General features: G+C 41.6%; 1 protein-coding gene across 12 annotated transcripts in view; it reads left to right on the top strand.

Moving 5' to 3' along the window:
* LOC129854082 (actin-binding LIM protein 1-like) overlaps window positions 1-17,811 on the top strand; it is a 151,917-nt gene extending 134,106 nt beyond the window's left edge. For 8 of the 12 annotated variants that reach the window (XM_055920754.1, XM_055920734.1, XM_055920765.1 and 5 more), the window contains 6 exons: window positions 511-660; window positions 3,107-3,195; window positions 4,113-4,227; window positions 8,803-8,855; window positions 9,031-9,091; window positions 9,268-9,995. In XM_055920754.1, the coding sequence (XP_055776729.1) occupies window positions 511-660; window positions 3,107-3,195; window positions 4,113-4,227; window positions 8,803-8,855; window positions 9,031-9,091; window positions 9,268-9,422 (623 nt within the window). In that variant the 3' untranslated portion in view covers window positions 9,423-9,995. Of the gene's footprint in view, window positions 1-510; window positions 661-3,106; window positions 3,196-4,112; window positions 4,228-8,802; window positions 8,856-9,030; window positions 9,092-9,267; window positions 9,997-16,237; window positions 16,319-16,502 lie in introns of those variants that run through there. The other 4 variants (XM_055920810.1, XM_055920805.1, XM_055920776.1 and 1 more) reach the window with 2 other exon arrangements.
* The last annotated feature ends 2,564 nt before the right edge of the window (window positions 17,812-20,375 follow it).

Genomic DNA, 20,375 nt, shown 5'->3' with positions numbered 1-20,375 from the left:
GATCTGCAGAGAAGAATTAGAGAAACTCCCCAAATACAGGTGTGCCAAGCTTCTAGCGTCATATCCAAGATGACTCGAGGCTGTAAACGCTGCCAAAGGTACTTCAACAAAGTACTGAATAAAGGGTCTGAATACTTATGTAAATGTGTTATATTATTTTATTTTTTATTATAAATCAGCAAATTGTATAAAAAACTGTTTTTGCTGTCATTATGGGGTATTGTGTGTAGATTGATGAGGGGGGAAAACAATTGAATCAATTTTAGAATAAGGCTGTAAAATAACAAAATGTGGAAAAAGTCAAGAGGTCTGACTACTTTCCGAATGCACTGTATACAATCTATGTACAATTCTGAGTAATAGGGGTAAGTGTAAGGTTGCGGGATTATTTTGATCTTTACCATGTAGAGATTGTCACACAACTTTTCAGACAGATGTTGAAATGTTCAGCTGTGTTTCAAAGGACTTACTCAGACACTGATAGTCCAGTTCCCCTGGTTACCAACCTAGATTCACCCGCACCAAAAAGAAAGTCTGCTGATGAAATCATCAGATCCGCTACGTTTCCTGCTGCCCATGTCCCCCCTCTGGATGACACATCACCGAGCAAGAGCGACCACTGGCCCCCCTGCGCTCTCTCCCGGGCCCTGGTTGCCTTAGGTACAGTAGGCTCCCTATGAGCATGCTTACACTGCCCTACCTCCCACCCCTTAGAGGCTCACTACCTCTTAGACATTTGTGGAGAACCAAGAGGATTTGATAGGTTTGAGCAATATGCCAATAGCTCACTCTGATAGGTGTTATTTCTGCCATATTCTCTCAGGTTTCAACAAGTGTCTAGGATGTAGTGGTTGGGGTTCTTTATGAATAGGGCAGAATATCACTTTTATGCACTAGTAGCTTAAACCCACCACTAGGTTTTATTGCATCCCTGCTCTCACTAGAATTTGACTCCAGAACACAGACTTTTACAATTATTTTTGCTGATGCTGAATAGTGTCTCCTTGAAAGGCTGTCATGTCACTTTTTGCTTACTAGATCTTCAGTTTTACTTTCGTTTACAGCTACCCATACAAACCAATTGATTGATATACAGGTAATTACCAAAATAATGGAACCACTTTTAGTTTATTGATAGCAGGTGCTTCCACACAGGTGTGGTTCCTGAGTTAATTAAGACATTAACATCCCATCATGCTTAGGGTCATGTATAAAAATGCCCAGTTGCACATTATAATTGTTGTATTTTTTTTGTTGTTGAAGGGGCTGTGTGTGTCTCAGTCACCAGATCTCAACCCAATTGAATACTTATGGTAAATTCTGGAGCGGTGCCTGCGTTTTCCACCACCATCAACCAAACACCAAATGATGGAATTTCTCATGGAAAAATGATGTAGCATCCCTCCAATAGAGTTCCTGACACTTGTAGAATCTATGCCAAGGCGCATTACAGCTGTTCTGGCGGCTCGTGGTGGCCCAACGCCCTATTAAGACACTTTATGTTGGTGTTTCCTTTATTGTGGCAGTTACCTGTATCTACACCATTCACAAATGACTTGGACAGAGCTACTGTAACTGAGACTGGCCTCAAACTGACCTGTCTTCCTACACTGTGTTTTTCTGTGTATAAAACTAATAGTACAAAGCTCATCTTGTGAAGACTGTTGTAATGTTTGCATTAACATTCAGTGCAGCTGAGTAGTTGTACTGCCCTGGTGTTGTCTGTGTGTATGTCTAGTCAACAATGTCTCTCATTTGTTTTCTCCCACACTCCTGTTCTTCAATCCCACTGAAATGGATGGAAAGATTAATCCTACAGTACTTTTGTAAATCCATTTTAAAATCCTGGACAGTACTTTTGTGAATGTGATGACCACAGATGGAAGCATTCTATTATGCATTCTGTTGTAGTTTTGGACAGTCTCATTTTACTGTTTCTAGCACTGCTCCTCGGTCAAGATGTCCGTAGTTCACGCACAGTGATAAGTGTCATGCCCTGATCTGTTTCACCTGTCCTTGTGATTGTCTCCACCCCTCCAGGCGTCGCTGATTTTCCTTAATGTATTTATCCCTGTGTTTCCTGTCTCTCTGTGCCAGTTCCTCTTGTATGTTTCCAAGTCAACCAGCGGTTTTTCCGGTCTCCTGTTTTTTGCATTCTCCCTTTTCTAGTCCTCCCGGTTTTGACCCTAGCCTGTTTCTGGACTTTGTACCTGCCTGCCTGACCTTTCTGCCTGCCTTGACCATGAGCCTGTCTGCCACTCTGTACCTCCTGGATTCTGATCTGGTTTTGACCTTTTGCCTATCCATGACCATTCTCTTGCCTACCCCTTTGGATTAATAAACATTGTAAGACTCCAACCATCTGCATCCTGAGTCAGTTTCCAGGCCCATCCCGCCCCCCTGGGTAATTGATGGCCAGCCAGTGTATACAGTTCGACCTCGGGGCAGGGGTTTCCAGTACCTGGTTGACTGGGAGGGTTATGGCCTGGAGGAGAGGTGCTGGGTTCCTGCTAAAGAGATCTTGGACCCGGCCCTCATCGCCGATTTCCACCGCCGACACCCCGGTCAGCCAGGTATGCGCTCAGGTAGGACGCCTGGTGCCTGGTGGTGTCCCTGGGGAGGGGTACTTTCACTCCCTGATCGGTTTCACCTGTCTTTGTGATTGTCTCCACCCCCACCAGGTGTCACTGATTTTGCCTAGTGTATTTATCCCTGTGTTTCCCGTCTCTCTGTGCCAGTTCCTCTTGTATGTTTCCAAGTCAACCAGCGGTTTTCCTGTTCTCCTGCTTTTTGCATTCTCCTTGTTCTAGTCCTTCCGTTTTTGACCCTTGCCTGTGTCTGGACTTTGTACCCGCCTGCCTGACCTTTCTGCCTGTCTGCCACTCTGTACCTCCTGGATTCTGATCTGGTTTTGACCTTTTGCCTGTCCACGACCATTCTCTTGCCTACCCTTTTGGATTAACAAACATTGTAAGACCCCAACCATCTGCCCCCTGAGTCTGCATCTGGGTCTCACCTTGTGCCTTGATAGATATGGACCTTTGTGTCGGTGTGTGCGTGCATGTTTTTTGTTGGCTTATTCGTGGGTTGTGTATGCTACTCCTAGGATCAGAAGGAGGAAGGAGACGGTCTAGGGAAGAGGAGGAAGAGGAGGCCCTGAAGAGAAAGCAGCTCCAGGAGGAGCATATCAACAAGGTTAGAGAAGGCACATTAATATACCTGTCCCCACAAACACACACTGTTCCAGTTATGCAGCTCTGCTCTACTATTGTACAGTATGTTTGTAAAACGCTATGCCTGCAGGTATAATGCTTAGAAGCATGATCAAGCCTTCATACTGTCTCATAATAATGTTTACACTACTTTATGTTTCAACATTTTAACTGACTCAAAATAGCTGGTATTTAGTAAGTATCATTATGAGATCAAAAAACATAAGATGGTCATACGTGCTCAGGACAAGTGTTACAGTGCGTTATAACTTGATCATAATGCATTATACCTACCGGTTTTAAAAAGGCACTGAACATGCCGTTTGGCATGTGTATTTTTCTGTGGCTCATTTGAAAATCGAGATTTCAGTCTTGGAGGTGTGTTTCCTGACCGATTCCGCGTTTGGTTAATGATCTTTCTCCCCCATGAGGCACTGTAGACGCAGAAGCTTATTTCACTTCCTCAAAATCCACAGAATGGACATCAAACTAAGGTGTTTGGTGCAGTATTTCTCAAATAAAAAATGTGCGATGATGTGTTGTCTCATGTAAACAAAGTCAGGCTGCTGGGCAGGTCTGTCTCTCTATCTATGCTATTGGATACAGCGAAATCACCGCAGCTGTTCACCCCATCTAGGTGGGCAAATATAAATGTACGTCAAATCAAGACCCAACCTTCATTTACCCGTTGTGACACACGGATGTTCCAAACTCTGTTTTAGACAAGACTGACTATGACCCAAATAATCCTATTTTCACTTTACTACATTGTACACACTTAGAATAACTGTTTCTGACTCATATTGATGCCATGTAGGCTGTTTTCAAAAGGATTCATTGCTTTTTATAGACAGTTGCTCTTTAAGTTACATTTTACCATAATGTTCTGTGGGTCCACAGATCCAGTCTGGTTTGGGGAAGCTGATAATGAAGGAGGAGAATGAGAAGGAGCAGATCAGGGAACGCAGCCAATCGGCTCAGCGCTATGACCCCCAGCAGACCAACTGTGATGGAGGTATGTTCTCACCATATAGTAACTAGCACATTGTTTAGAAGAACCACATCAAATGACCTGTAAATTATAGTAGTTTTCATTAGGCACCAAATTGAAGAAAGCGATCAGAAGCGAATTGAAATAGTACCTCTATCTATAGAGTAGAGTCTTTATTATCCCTGAGGTGCAATCAATTTTGCAGCACGTAGTTAACAAAACACAATGAGCACATGACAATACATTTCCACAAAAACAAAACCAGTATTCACAGCAATATGCACACAATACTACTACAGCTTGTTTGAGGAAGCTGACAGCAGCTGGGATGACAGTTTAGACCTGTTAGTTTTAAATGTAGGGAGCCTGTATTTGCGCTCTGAGGGAAGCATTGTAAATTCATCAAATAAGGGATGCTGGGAGTCTGTCCGAATGGATTGCACCTTGAGTCTGACTTGTGCCTAACATGCTGACCATACCGCCCGCGTTAGTAAGTTTGCACACTTCAACGTGTGTCTGCGTAGCCAGGCACTAAAATAGATCATATTTTAGATTCTATGTTCTATTTTTGATGCTTGACTTGCTGAAAGTCCCATCTCCTCATTGGTTTTTAGGAGCATAAACTCATGTGGGTGATTAAAAGATGAAACGAGGTCCACACTCCGGTCCAGTTAGTACCGGTAATGCACCTTAAAGTTGGTTGCAAACCACCATATAAAGTCCACAAGAGAAGACCAAAGGAGGAGAGATTACTAGAAACTAACTAGGTGTCCCTTTTTATCTGTGGATTAATTTTCAAAGAAGAGAACATACGATTTTGTGTGACTTAAAATAGGTCCAAATTCAACAACGATCCAGAAAAAAAGCACCTAACAACAAGCTAGCTAACTAAATGTCCATGAATGTTTCAACCTGTCACCAAATTAATATAGTTGGTTCAGAGTTCATTCATACCAATGATCCTGCTACTGTATTTCACAACGCCACTTCCAAGATGGAGTAGCAGTCGGACGTGTGTCTGTCTTGTCCCGTCCTGTCCCATGTATATATTGTTTTCTTCGTATATATTTTAATCTCACTTCCCATCTACGGACTGAATATACTCTCCTGCAACCAGGAATATACTCTCTCTCCTGCAACTCGCCTGACCCAATGTGGTACTTTAGAACCGGAACCCCCTTTCAGCAGCTAGCCATCTAACTAACCACTAGCTAGTAGTCAGTTATCCACTGCTAGCGATCCTCACCGTTAACTCGGACATCAGCCAGCCTCAACCCGGTCAATTCCTGCCAGTATGCACAGCTCAATATCAACCCAGAGCATATCGGACTGCTTTTTCTCTAGCACATCTCCGGATTCCTACCGCAAGCTCTGAACCTTTACACCGGATCATCGCAGCTAGCTAGCTGCTATCCGAGTGACTACTCCTGGCTAATGTCTCTGTCCCGAAGCAAGCACCAGTTAGCCTGGAGCTCGCCTCAAACTAGGCCCATCTCCCGGCTAGCCAGAGGTAAACCAGACAATTCTTGGGCTACAATTCCTATTTTGCCAATTGGCCTGGACCCTTTACTGCCGACACGGAGCCCCTGCCGATGTAACCGTCCGAGGTGGTCTCAACAGGCTCTTCTGTTGCGACGTCCCCGGCTGCCCATCTGCTATCCCCGGCCCGCTAGCTGTCTGAATCGCCATGTCTCCAGCTCGCCTAGCGTAGCAGCGACTACGGAATCTGGCTCCCTGACTCATCTAGTGCTACTCATTGAACACTATGATCACTCGGCTACACATGCCTCTCTAATGTCAAAATGCCTTGTCTATTGCTGTTTTGGTTAGTGATTATAATCTTATATCACTGTAGAGCCGCTAGCCTTGCCCAATATGCCTTAGACCTTTTGTTCCACCCCCTACACATGTGGTGACCTCACCTGGCTTAACTGGTGCCCCTAGAGACAAAACTTCTCATCGTCACTCAATGCCTAGGTTTACCAACACTGTACTCACATCCTACCATACCCTTGTCTGTACATTATGCCTTGAATCTACTCTTCCGTGCCCAGAAACCTGCTCCTTCTAGTCTCTGTTCCGAACGCACTAGACGACCAGTTCTTATAGCCTTTAGCCGTACCCTTATCCTACTCCTCCTCTGTTCCTATGCTGATGTATAGGTTAACCCAGGCCCTGCAGCCCCTAGCATCACTCCCATTCCCCAGGCACTCTCATTTTTTGACTTCTGTAACCGTAAAAGCCTTGGTTTCATGCATGTTAACATTAGAAGCCTCCTCCCTAAATGTGTTTTATTCACTGCTTTAGCACACTCCGTCAACCCTGATTTCCTAGCCGTGGCTTAGGAAGGCCACAAAAAATCCATACATTTCCATCCCTAACTATATAATCTTCCGACAAGATAGAACTGCCAAAGGGGGCGGAATTGCAATCTACTGCAGAGAACTCTGCAAGCTGTCATACTATCCAGGTCTGTGCCCAAACAATTCGAGCTTCTGCTTTAAAAATTCCACCTTTCCAGAAACAAGTCTCTCACCATTGTCGCTTGTTATAGGCCCCCTTCAGCCCCCAAGCTGTCTTGGACACCATATGTGAATTGATCGAACCCATCTATCTTCAGTTTCAATAAGCATTTTTCTATGGTTGGCCATGCTTTCCACCTGGCTACCCCTACCCGGGCCAACAGCTCGGCACCCCCTGCAGAAACTTGTCCAAGCCCGCCCGCTTCTCCTTCACCCAAATCCAGACAGCTGATGTTCTAAAAGAGCTGCAAAATTTGGACCCCTACAAATCAGCTGGGCTAGACAATCTGGACCCTCTCTTTCTAAAATGATCCGCCAAAATTGTTCGAACCCCTATTACTAGCCTGTTCAACCTCTCCTTCGTATCGTATGAGATCACCAAAGTTTGGAAGGCTGCCGCGGTCTTCCTCTTCAAAGGGGGAAACACTCTAGACCCAAACTGTTAGACCTACAGTTGAAGTCGGAAGTTTACATACGCCTTAGCCAAATGCATTTAAACTCAGTTTTTCACCATTTCTGACATTTAATCCTAGTAAAAATTCCCTGTCTTAGGTCAGTTATGATCACTTTATATTAAAAATGTGAAACGTCAGCATAATCAGAGTGATTTATTTCAGCTTTTATTTCTTACGTCACATTCCCAGTGGGTCAGTTTACATACACTAAATTAGTAGTTTGGTAGCATTGCCTTGAAATGGTTTAACTTGGGTCAAATGCTTCGTGTAGCCTTCTACAAGCTTCCCAGAATAAGAGCTGGTGTACCTGAGTCAGATTTGTAGGCCTCCTGGCTCTCACACTTTTTCAGTTCTGCCCTCAAATTTTCTATGGGATTGAGGTCAGGGCTTTGTGATGGCCACTCCAATACCTTGACTTTGTTGTCCTTAAGCCATTTTGCCACAACTTTGGAAGTATGCTTGGAGTCATTGTCCATTTGCAACCAAGCTTTAACTTCCTGACTGATGTCTTGAGATGTTGCTTCAATATATCCACATAATTATCCTACCTCATGATGCCATCTATTTTGAAGTGCACCAGTCCCTCCTGCAGCAAAGCACCCCCACAACATGATGCTGCCACCCGCATGCTTCATGGTTGGGATGGTGTTCTTCGGCTTGCAAGCCCCCCCTTTTTCCGTCTAACATAACAATGGTCATTATGGCCAAACAGTTCTATTTTTGTTTCATCAGACCAGAGGACATTTCTCAAGTACAATCTTTGTCCCCATGTGCAGTTGTAAACCGTAGTCTGGCTTTTTCAGGGCGGTTTTGGAGCAGTGGCTTCTTCCTTCCTGATTGGCATTTCAGGTTGTCGATATAGGACTCGTTTTACTGTGGATATAGATACTTTTCTTTTTCACTGCATTGGTGTCAGGGAGCTCCTCCGGAAATCAATAGCCATATCATTGGTTTTCTTGACATTAAGTTCTTAAAAGGAGCGGTCACCCCATCCAACATACTCCTCCACCACTGGGCCATGGCTCACCTCTTCATCCGGTTAAAGACTCCCGATAACCGAGTCATCTGCAAACGTAATGGGGTGTCTAGAGTCGTGATTACTCTCAAAATCATCAGTGCACAATACAAATAACAGAGGGAAAAGACATACCCCCAGGAGGATACTGTGCCGGATTGGGAACCGTTGACTCTCACCCTTTGAGTTCGGTTGGTTAAAGTCAATCAACCAGCTGACTACTGTACTGTATGTTAAAATCAAGATCAAAATTGGACAAACGCCTCTGCTTAGAGGTTGTATACAATTAACTTCCAAAGAGAAGTCGACAGATAGTAGTCTGGCATTGGTCTTACTTCCCTCAAGATGTTTAAGGACCTAGTTAAGAAGAGTGATGGTTGCATCTTCCACCCAATCAACATAACAAACACAAATGTTTTGGTTTTCCGCCGCAAAACGTTTTGAAACCTTTTGATATGGTGTGCACCAATAAATACCATCCTGGTCAGATCCAACCTCAAAAGCAACCCTATCAAATAAACAGCATGAACCCTTCAAACTATAGGACAGCCAAATCGATCTTAGATGTTTCATCGAAATTATGCTTACTGTAGTTTCAACTTTTCAGATGATTCCAAAACCTCATCGCTGCCTGGTTATGGACGGAATGGATTACATCGGGTAAGATCAGATGCTTCACATATCAGATATCACAACTATTTATTCACTCCAACAATAAAATCTAACTTATTGATTCATTTGGATGGTTTCCCCTTATAGGCTTTGATTGACAAAGTGCTGTTGATCATATTGTACACATGTGATCGCTGTTACAATACTGTCTCTGCCCCTACAGCCTCAGTCCACAGATTTCACTCCGTACAACAGCCATGGCAACATGTGTGGGGGAGGAAGAGGTGAGTGTTGCTCAACAAATACAGATTGTACCTTTAACTGATAATACTGTACATTGTAAATAAGCGACCCAATTATTGAGCAGTCAGATTTGAAAATAATGTAGTATTTCTTTCAGATTTAAATAGTACAGGAAAAACTAACCGAGTCTCATTTTCTACCCCATGCTGTCTTGCAGAGTTTCAGGTATGTCGCTCATTTGCTTATCCACAAATATCTTTCATTATGCAATTTCATTTTGCATGCTTTTTGCTCACTCTATACCCAGGATCGCAAACTTCATGTTATCCTGAATGTCAACCCACTCCTGCTAAATGCCTGCATCATTATTAGCTATCCCAAACCGTAGTGAATGCATTGCAGTGACCGCGCATGCTCTTGTCAAGGAACACATACAACATTGCTCAGACATGTTCAGTCTCACTGTGACTAGATGGAACCACTACTGTACATGCAACGTAGAATGATCTTTGTATCATTGCCTGTTTTATTGTTGCGAAATGTCTCCAGATGTCACTAAATGTCATTTATTTACATATTCAATTTTAAACTGTAACAGTCCTCTTGACTGTGAGGTCGAGGTGTCACAAGTGTAGGTAACCTAAGATGCTATTGATAGTATTTGTATTAAAAGAATGCCAATCTTTGAGTGCCGTGACCTATTACCGCCAGACAAAAGTACTGCAGTGACCATAAGTACCAGTATGCTGCTCTATATGATAGGAATAAGATACAGTAGCTGGGATAGTAGTAGATAACGATGGTAGATATATTTCGGTTCCATACCACTATATTACATGTGTGTGTGTGTACTGTATGTTCTATCCTGTAGCACATAAGGGATGGCAGTGCTGCAGTAACAAGAATGGACAGGGGAGTATCTATGCCTAATATGTTGGAAACAAAAGCAAGTATCTTTTTTTATTTTTTATATAATTTCTTTATAAAGATTTTGAATTTACCTGATGTATGTGCCCTATCCTTATTAGTATATTTGACTGACATTCCATTTTTTAAATGTATACTTTACTACAAAAATGTGTATGCTACAAAAACAAATATGCTGAGTCAGTAGAGAGAGCTTCAATTGAGCTTGGCACATCGGAACCAAGCTCAATCACATTGAGTGATATAATAGAAGGAATGGTGAGGTAAACCTCGGCACCTATAACAGGAGGTAGAGTTGAAGTCGGAAGTTTGCATACACCTTAGCCAAATACATTTAAACTCAGTTTTTCACAATTCCTGACATTTAATCTGAGTAAAAAATCCCTGTCTTAGGTCAGTTAGGATCACCACTTTATATTAAGAATGTGAAATGTCAGAATAATAGTGGTGAATGATTTATTTCAGCTTTTATTTCTTTCACCACATTCCCAGTGGGTCAGAAGTTTACATACACTCAATTAGTATTTGGTAGCATTGCCTTTAAATTGCTTAACTTGGGTCAAACGTTTAGGGTAGCGTTCCACAAGCTTCCCACAATAAGTTGGGTGAATTTTGGCTCATTCCTCCTGACAGAGCTGGTGTAACTGAATCAGGTTTGTAGGGCTCCTTGCTCGCACATGCTTTTTCAGTTCTTCCCACAAGTTGTGATGGCTTTGATGGCCACCCCAATACCTTGACTTTGTTGTCCTTAAGACATTTTGCCACAACTTTGTAAGTATGGTTGGGGTCATTGTCCATTTGGAAGACCCATTTGCGACCAAGCTTTAACTTTCTGACTGATGTCTTGAGATGTTTCTTCAATATATCCACATAATTTTCCTACCTCATGATGCCATCTATTTTGAAGTGCACCAGTCCCTCCTGCAACAAAGCACCCCCACAACATGATCCTGCCACCCCCATGCTTCATGGTTGGGATGATGTTCTCCGGCTTGTAAGCCTCCCCTTTTTTCCTCCAAACATAACGATGGTCATTATGGCCAAACAGTTCTATTTTTGTTTAATCAGACCAGAGGACATTAATCCAAAAAGTACGATCTTTGTCCCCATGTGCAGTTGTTAACCGTAGTCTGGCTTTTTTTATGGTGGTTTTGGAGCAGTGGCTTCTTCCTTCCTGAGCAGCCAGGTTATGTCGATATAGGACTCGTTTTACTGTGGATATAGATACTTTTCTACTTGTTTCCTCCAGCATCTTCACAAGGACCTTTGCTGTTTTGGGATTGGTTTGCACTTTTCGCACCAATGTACGTTCATCTCTAGGACACAGAACACGTCTCCTCCCTGAGCGGTATGACGGCTGCGTGGTCCCATGGTGTTTATACTTGCGTACTATTGTTTGTACAGATGAATGTGGTACCTTCAGTCGTTTGGAAATTGCTCCCAAGGATGAACCAGACTTGTGGAGGTCTACAATTATTTTTCTGATGTCTTGGCTGATTTTCTTTTGATTTTCCCATGATGTCAAGCAAAGAGGCACTGAGTTTGAATGTAGGCCTTGAAATACATCCACAGGTACTCCTCCAATTGACTCAGGCTAATTGACATCATTTATCAGAAGCTTCTAAAGCCATGACATTTTCTGGAATTTTCCAGCGGGACATCTGTTAACAACTTTCGGTGAAATTGGAAGATATCATGGATATTAAACATCTAGGTACATACAAGTGTCTTATGTCGGTTAAAAGCTTCAATTCTTGTTAATCTAACTGCATTGTCTGAATTACAATAGGCTTTACAGCGAAGGCATGCGTTTGTTTGAGGACTGCGCCCCATATCAAAATATTTTTAAACCAGCACAGTCTTCGTAAAACAGCTAAATAAAGCACCTAAATATTCCCTCACTTTTTGAAAACCTTCCTCTGATTTGCAATCCCAAGGGTCCCAATGCGTCTGTTATTAACTGCCTTTGTGTTAGTTTATTTTTGTCGTAGAGTTTGTCAAATACTGTTAGTTATAGTGGAGACTGAACCCAGTCTTCCAGAAGCTGTTTATATATAACAAAGTATTCTTAAAGCTTTGACATCTTTCTTACCTGCCATTGTTATTATTTTTCATGATGGATGAGAATTCAGGGTATTCATAAGCAGACTGGACCTCCTGACAGACTGACTGATCTGTGCATGTGCCTTTGTTACTGGAGTGGTTGTTAGATAAAATCCTTTATATCCCAAAAAGTCAGTTTAGTTGGCGCCATCGATTTGAGTAATCCACTCAACATGCAGAGAAAGGAATCCAAAAAGCTACCACTAAACTTTGCTAAAACAAGTCAAAATACGATTCTATGCAATCCACAGGTACCCTAAAATGTAAATAAACTATAATATTTCATACGGAAAGAAGTATGTTCAATAGAAAAGTAAAATTAGCAAGTGTGCGTCCTCTTCGTTGTGCGCGCACAGACTAATTTCCAACTTTGACTCCCAGTACCAAAACTAAAAATTCTTCATCGTTTGGGAAGAAACAAGCCTGAAAGCTTGAACAAAGACTGTTGACATCGAGTGGAAGCAATAGAAATTGCGATCTGGAAGCTGGATTTGCATGGGACCTATAGTTTTCCATTGAAAGTGATTGACTCTCCAAAAAAGAAAATCCTGGTTGGTTTTTCTTTGGATTTCCTCCTACCATATCAATTGTGTGATAGTCTCATACATTATTTTAACATTTCTACAAACTTCAAAGTGTGTTCTATCTAATGGTACCAATTATATGCATAACCTGGCTTCTGGGCCTGACTAACAGGCAGTTTACTTTGGGAATGTCAGTCAGACAGGAAATGGAGAAAAATAGACCTTAGCCTGAAGAAGTTTAAAGGCACAGTCAACTCATTGTATGTAAACTTCTGACCCACCACAATTATGACACAGTGAAGTAATCTGTCTGTAAACAATTGTTGGAAAAATTACTTGTGTCATGCACAAAGTAGATGTCCTAACCGACTTGCTAAAACTACAGTTAGTAAACAAGAAATTTGGAGTGGTTGAAAAATGAATTTTAATGACTCCAACCTAAGTGTATGTAAACTTCCGACTTCAACTGTATATGATTGGTGTCTTATATCACCACTAACTACCTACAGTATGCAGCTGGTAGTCAGTTCCTTCATGGGTTCCTGTAACCAAAGGCAGCCCCTCTAAAGTACTAAATCTCCCATGAGGCTATGGCTGTGCTGCAGTGTAGACAGGAGCTAGTGAACTGAGTCGTCTCTCGCTTAGCATGCCGGCTTCTCCATGCTCATTCGCACATGGCTTCAATACAGACTGTATGTAACATACAGTGGAAAATCCAACACCAAATGTGTCTTTGATACAACTTAATGAAGGAGAGACACCTTCATTGTTGGATTTTCATGGCTGGTTTGACTACTATGAGTTGATCAGATAGAGGGCGGGAAAAAAGCCCAAATCACTCCCCCTGTTGCTTATTAGAGCATTTCAGTAAGATCTTGCAAAACTCTTCCTCTAAATTTCAACCGATCTCATCTAGGTGTGTTTGTGTACTGGGCCTAACATACGTTTGCTGTAAAGCCCACAGTATAGCTGCTTCCCAGGACTCGATCTATGACTTGACAATTTCATTTAAACAAATTGTGTAACACGTACTGTATCTATTTTGTAATTTACTTACCATTATTTTAGGGCCACAGTTCTTTGAAAATGTCGATCTGTAGCCTAATCTTGTCTAGTCAGATATTCCAACATATTCACATTTTAACTGATATACCCCCCCCCCCCCCCCCCCCCCCCCCCCCTTGCCCTCAGAACAGCCTCAATTCGTCAGGGCATGGACTATACAAGGTGTCAAAAGCATTCCACAGGGATACTCGCTCATGTTGACTCCAATGCTTCCCACAGTTGTTTCAAGTTGGCTGGATATCCTTTGGTGGTGGACCATTCTTGATACACACGGGAAACTGTTGAGCGTGAAAAACCCAACAGCGTTGCAGCTCTTGACACAAACCAGTGCGCCTGGCACCTACTATACCCCGTTCAAAGACACTTAAATATGTTGTCTTGCCCATTTACCCTCTGAATGGCACACATACACAATCCATGTCTCAATTTTCTCAAGGCTTAAATACTTCTCTAGCCTGTCTCATCCCCTTCATCTACACTGAAGGGGATTTAACAAGTGACCATCAATAATGGATCATAACTTTCACCTGGATTCCCCTGTTCAGTCTATATCATGGAAAGAACAGGTGTTCTGAATGTTTTGTACACTCAGTGTAGATGTTTTGGTAATGAGAGCACTAATGCACGTACCTACACAACGATACTGGCATCATGCACCTCCCTATCAACTGATACACTTATAGTTGAGCTCCCAGGGTCTAATAGCCCCATCAGCCCTCACTCACAATCTCCTGTCACACTTGTTGTCCCTACCCAGTGTTCCCCTGTCTCAGACAAGACTATCAGTTTTGAACATGCTATAACTGTAAAAACAATGCCCTATCCAATCAAACTTGGATACCCGGTTTCTGTGGGATCTCAAATATGATAATGCGCTGTCTGCAGCGATGAATGTGTTGATTCATGTACTCAATAAAATAATTACAGCATAAGTATTCTTTCTTTCCCCTTTTTGGATATACAGTGCATTCAGAAAGTATTCAGACCCATTGACTCTTTCAAACTTTTGTTACGTTACAGCCTTATTGTAAAATTTATGAAATTGTCTTTTCCCCCTCATCAATCTACAGACAATGTAATGACGAAGCAAAAACAGTTTTTTTTTTGCACTGATTACAGCCTCAAGTCTTCTTGGGAATGATGCTACAAGCTTGGCACACCTGTATTTGGGGAGTTTCTCCCGTTCTTCTCTGCAGATCATCACAAGCTCTGTGAGGTTGGATGGGGAGCGTCGCTGCACAGCTATTTTCAGGTCTCTCCAGAGATGTTCGATCGGGTTCAATTCTGGGCTCTGGCTGGGCCACTCAAGCACATTCAGAAGCCACTCCTGCGTTGTCTTGGCTGTGTGCTTAGGGTTGTTGTCCTGTTGGAAGGTGAATCTTCGTCCCAGTCTGAGGTCCTGGGCGCTCTGGAACAGGTTTTCATCAAGGATCTCTCTGTACTTTACTCCATTTATTTGCCTCGATCCTGACTAGTCTCCAAGTCCCTGCCGCTGAAAAACATCCCCACAGCATGATACTGCCACCATCATGCTTCACCGTAGGGATGGTGCCAGGTTTCCTCCAGACGTGACGCTTTATATTCAGGGCAAAGAATTCAATCTTGGTTTCATCAGACCAGAGAATCTTGTTTCTTATGGTTTGAGTCCTTTAGATGCCTTTTGACAAACATCAAGCGGGCTGTCATGCTTTTTACTGAGGAGTGGCTTCCATCTGATTGGTTAAGTGCTGCAGAGATAGTTGTCCTTCTGGAAGGTTCTTCCATCTCCACAGAGGAGCTCTGGAGCCCTGTCAGAGTGACCATCAGGTTCTTGGTCACCTCCATGACCAAAGCCCTTCTCCCCTGATTGCTCAGTTTGGCCAGGCAGCCAGCTCTCGGGAAGAGTCTTGGTGGTTCCAAACTTCTTCCATTTAAGAATGATGGAGGCCACTGTGTTCTTGGGGACCTTCAATGCTGCAGGAATGTTTTGGTACCCTTCCCCAAATCTGTGCCTCGACACAATCCTGTCTCTGAGCTCTACGGACAATTCCTTCGACCTCATGGCTTGGTTTTTGCTCTGACATGCACTGTCAACTGTGGGACCTTATATAGACAGGTGTGTGCCTTTCCAAATCATGTCCAATCAAGTGAATTTACCACAGGTGGACTCCAGGTTGTAGAAACATCTCAAGCATGATCATTGGAAACAGGATTACCTGAGCTCAATTTTGAGTCTCATAGCAAAGGGTCTGAATACTTATGTAAATAAGGTATTTATGTTTTATTTTTAATAAATGTGCAAGCATTTCAAAAAAACTGTTTTTGCTTTGTGGGGTATTTTGTGTGTAGATTGATGTGGAAAATGTTTAATTTAATCCATTTTAGAATAAGGCTGTTACAAAATGTGGAAAAAGTCAAGGGGTCGGGATACTTTCCGAATGCACTGTATCTTAAAACCTAGTATCCAGGTTTGATTGATTTCTGTCCTCAGTCCGTTTTGATGGCCCAAGAGGCCATCTTTCAACAGTCTCCTTTTGAAGCTTAATTCAGAATTGACATCCTTTACTGACGAGTGTCTCCCTTTTGAAGGTTGTACCATATGAAATGCTCATGATAACCAGTAGAGGGCGAGCTAAACTGCCCAGGGAGGTGGACAGAACAAGACTGGAGGTATCATTTGATTTCTGCATGTGTGTGCATGAATGCTACACAAATACTTAGCAAGGAAAGTACAGAATCCATAGATCCATATAGCTTCTTGAGAGTTTTTCAATGACCATATAGGAGCGGAAATGTTAACCACAACATCCCCCCCTTCCCCTCCTTCTTTTCTCAACCTCTCTTCTCACTCTAGCGCCACTTAGCCCCAGAAACGTTCTTTGACATCTTTGGGATGGAGATCCAGGAGTTTGACAGGCTTCCACTGTGGAAACGCAACAGCTTGAAAAAGAAGGCCAATCTCTTCTAGCAGTCAGAGCAGAATGCACTCATCCCATCCTTTCAGATAGCACTCTACTCTATCACTGTAACATAGATGTAAGATTTGTTTCGATTTTTGTCAACCTTTTTTTCTGACATGTTCAAGAAGGCAATGGACTCTCTTTTTTCACGATGCCTCCTCTACAGACTGAATACATGATTTAATTACTATTAGATACATTTGGAAGGCTACAAGGAAAGAAAATAAAACAATTTCTTCCATGTTCAAAAATGAGAGAATTAAGTCATGTTCTTTTTGACTGCTGCGCTTGTTTTAATTTCTGGCTTTGCTTTGAATGGAACTGCTTTCCTTGACCTGCTTGTTTCCTCATATTTGTTGCTGTTGATTCCTGTGGAACATTGTTAGTAGAATTTCATGGCACCATATGAAACATGATGTTCACATGCAAAAATGGAATGTCTGTCAGCTTCACATGTCAATGGTCAGCTTGCCTTCATTTGGGCTATCAAGGCAAATCAAATGTCTGTCTTCATCATGGGAAATATTGGGTCTTGACATTTCTTTATGGCTCTAGTACATACCAGCTAGCCTAAGCACCTAACTATGTTACTCTCACTGGCATCAGAGTCTGGAAAAGCTGCTATTCAAAACAATATAATGTGGTTTACGTATAGATCCGGGTCATATTCTTTAGAGCATGAAACGGAAAACATTTTAAACCGCTTTTCAACAGAAAATGGAAATGAGCCTTCCTTATTGGACGAGTCCAAGTAGTCCCTCCCTGTTTTCTTTGGTTTGATGCCAAATGAGTACGACTCAGTTTCGCCTCTCAGGCTCCCATTGGAGTAGCAATTCCTATTTTACTAACAAACACATTAAATGTAAAAAAATATATATTAAAAAAATTACTATTTGAAATGACTGTTTTATAAATGAAACCCACACTGCCATTTGTTGTATTGAAATATAAGCAAAAAATAAAGCTTTAAATCACTGTGTATGTTAATCGTCGGCTACTCCAAAGGTATTGCCTGTATTAGTTTACCTGTTCTCCTCTCAGCTATTAAACTATAATAAACACTGTGGTTCATATATGTTGTTCAAGGAACTGCAGTGTGTAATGTAATATGAGGACTCCTGTCAAGATTTATGGAACAAATCAGACAGTGTGTTCCGTTGACTTCCTGGACTTCAGCCAATAAAGAGGCAGACACCCATGGAACTGTCTCTTTCTCTCAAACACGCACAAACTGATACACAAACACCCAGGTTTATAGTAGGCCTATACTTTTAAATAAATACAGGAAATACAGTATTAATAAATATCTATGTTTCAAATTGGATAATAACTTTTGTTAGCTTATTGTTAGAATTAACTGAATTCCAACTGGTTATCAGGACAGACATGAATGCCATTCTGGATATGCGGGACGAATCTAATAAGATCAACTACAATCCAAAGGCAACCAAGGCTCTCCAACATATGCTCTCTGAATACAACCCTTGATGCCTGGCGAGCTCATATCCCTGAAGCAAAAGAGCACACTTTCTATTCAAACAGGCACAAAACATTCTCCCGAATCGATTTCGAACTAGAATCTATTCTATTTTCTTTAATCAAGAAAATAGAAATTTGACATATGAGTCTATCTGATCATCATGCTTATTACTGACAGATACAAATGTCACAATTATCTAAAATAACCACAAGATGGCACTTTAACGTTTCCTTACTACAAAATCCTACGTTGTGTACAATTTGAATTTATAATGATTAACAAAAATTCTATCTGATCCTCAGATTTTTATGGGATGCCAATAATTTTTTTTTTTTTAAACAATGCAACTGCATTTGCATCTGGGCTGAATAAATCACGAAGAAGATATCAGAATTGTAAAAGTTGTCAACAAACACTTCAGACGAGGTACTCTCTTCAAAGTCAGAAGAGAACTAAAATATATAACTAAATCTATTGAAGAGACAGAGAGGAGAATTTGCCATCCATCGGGTTAGACTTAACCATAACTTCCATGGTAATCGACCCAGTCGTCTTTTGGCTAACAAGTTTTTCAGTAATGATCAATTAGTGAATATTTCAACTGTTGAATCCAAATTAATCAACCAACAATTATCCAGTTTCTATAAAGAATTGTACACCTCTGATTGTAAATCAAACACCAAGTCAGATCGAGTCCTTTTTAAAAGTATCTCCTCTTCTCGCAACTGAGGAAGCCGGCTTGCTGGGAGTCTAAATCCCTCTACATGAACTCAAAAGGACATTGGATAACATGAACAAAGGTAAATCACCTGCTTCCTCCTGAGGTCTATTTAAAAATGTGGAACCAATTACGTCATACTTGCAATGATTAATACACAAAGGTTCATTTGGAAGGGATGTAAATGCAATTTCTTTTTAAAGGTAAAAACCATTCAGTGCTCTCATTATCACCCTCTTTCTTTGATAAACACAGATATTAAACTATTTTCTAATACATATTTTACATGCTTCATCAGAAATCAAAGCTCCTTGGGCACTTCTATCTCTCGATGCAGAAAAAGCTTTTGATAGACTAGAATCGTCATATCTTTGGCCGGTTTTGTGACATATGGTACTTGGCTCTGTTTTCATTAATATAATTCAAATGCTACAGTATATGCCAATCCCTCAGCCATAGTAATAACAGGCAATACCGGCTCTGTTCTGTTCAGAATAACTAGAAGTAACAGGCAAGGTGATCCCATCTCACCTCATCAAAACTATGAAAAAACACATAGGGAATCATGTAGTAACCAAAAAAGTGTTAAACAAATCAAAGTATATTTTATATTTGAGATTCTTCAAAGTAACCACCCTTTGCCTTCATGACAGCTATGCACACTCTTGGCATTCTCTCAAACAGCTTCATGCAGTAGTCACCTGGAATGCATTTCAATTAACAGGTGTGCCTTAATTAATTAATAATAAATTTGTGTTAATTTGTGGAATTTCTTTCCTTCTTAATGCGTTTGAGCCAGTTGTGTTGTGACAAGGTAGGGGTGGTATACAGAAGATTGCCCTATTTGGTAAAAGATGAAATCGATATTATGGCAAGAACAGCTCAAATAAGCAAAGAATATGACAGTCCATCATTACTTTAGGACATGAAGGTCAGTCAATCCTGAAAATTTCAAGAACTTTGAAAGTTTCTTCAAGTGCAGTCGCAAAAACCATCAAGTGCTATGATGAAACTGGCTCTCATGAGGACCGCCACAGGAAGGAAGACCCAGAGTTACCTCTGCTGCAGAGGATAAATTCATTTGATTTAACATCAGATTGCAGCCCAAATAAATGCATCTCAACACATCTCAACATCAACTGTTCAGAGGAGACTGCGTGAATCAGGCCTTCATGGTCGAATTGCTGAAAAATAAACACTACTAAAGGACACCAATAAGAAGAAGAGACTTGCTTGGGCCAAGAAACATGAGCAATGGACATTCGACAGGTGTGAATCAGTCCTTTAGTCTTAACCAGCATGGCTACCACAGCATTCTGCAGTGATATGCCATCCCAGCATTCTGCAGTGATATGCCATCCCATCTGGTTTGCGCTTAGTGGGACTATTATTTGTTTTTCAACAGGAGAATGACCCAAAACACACCTCCAGACTGTGTAAGGGCTATTTGACCAAGAAGGATGATAGAGTCACCCAGCCTCAACCCGATTTTTTATTTTACATTTATTTAACTAGGCAAGTCAGTTAAGAACAAATTCTTATTTTCAATGACGGCCTAGGAACAGGGGC

This window comes from Salvelinus fontinalis, chromosome 1 (assembly GCF_029448725.1).
Source record: "Salvelinus fontinalis isolate EN_2023a chromosome 1, ASM2944872v1, whole genome shotgun sequence".
Taxonomy (NCBI): domain Eukaryota; kingdom Metazoa; phylum Chordata; class Actinopteri; order Salmoniformes; family Salmonidae; genus Salvelinus; species Salvelinus fontinalis.
This window is presented reverse-complemented; position numbering and strand designations above follow the sequence as displayed.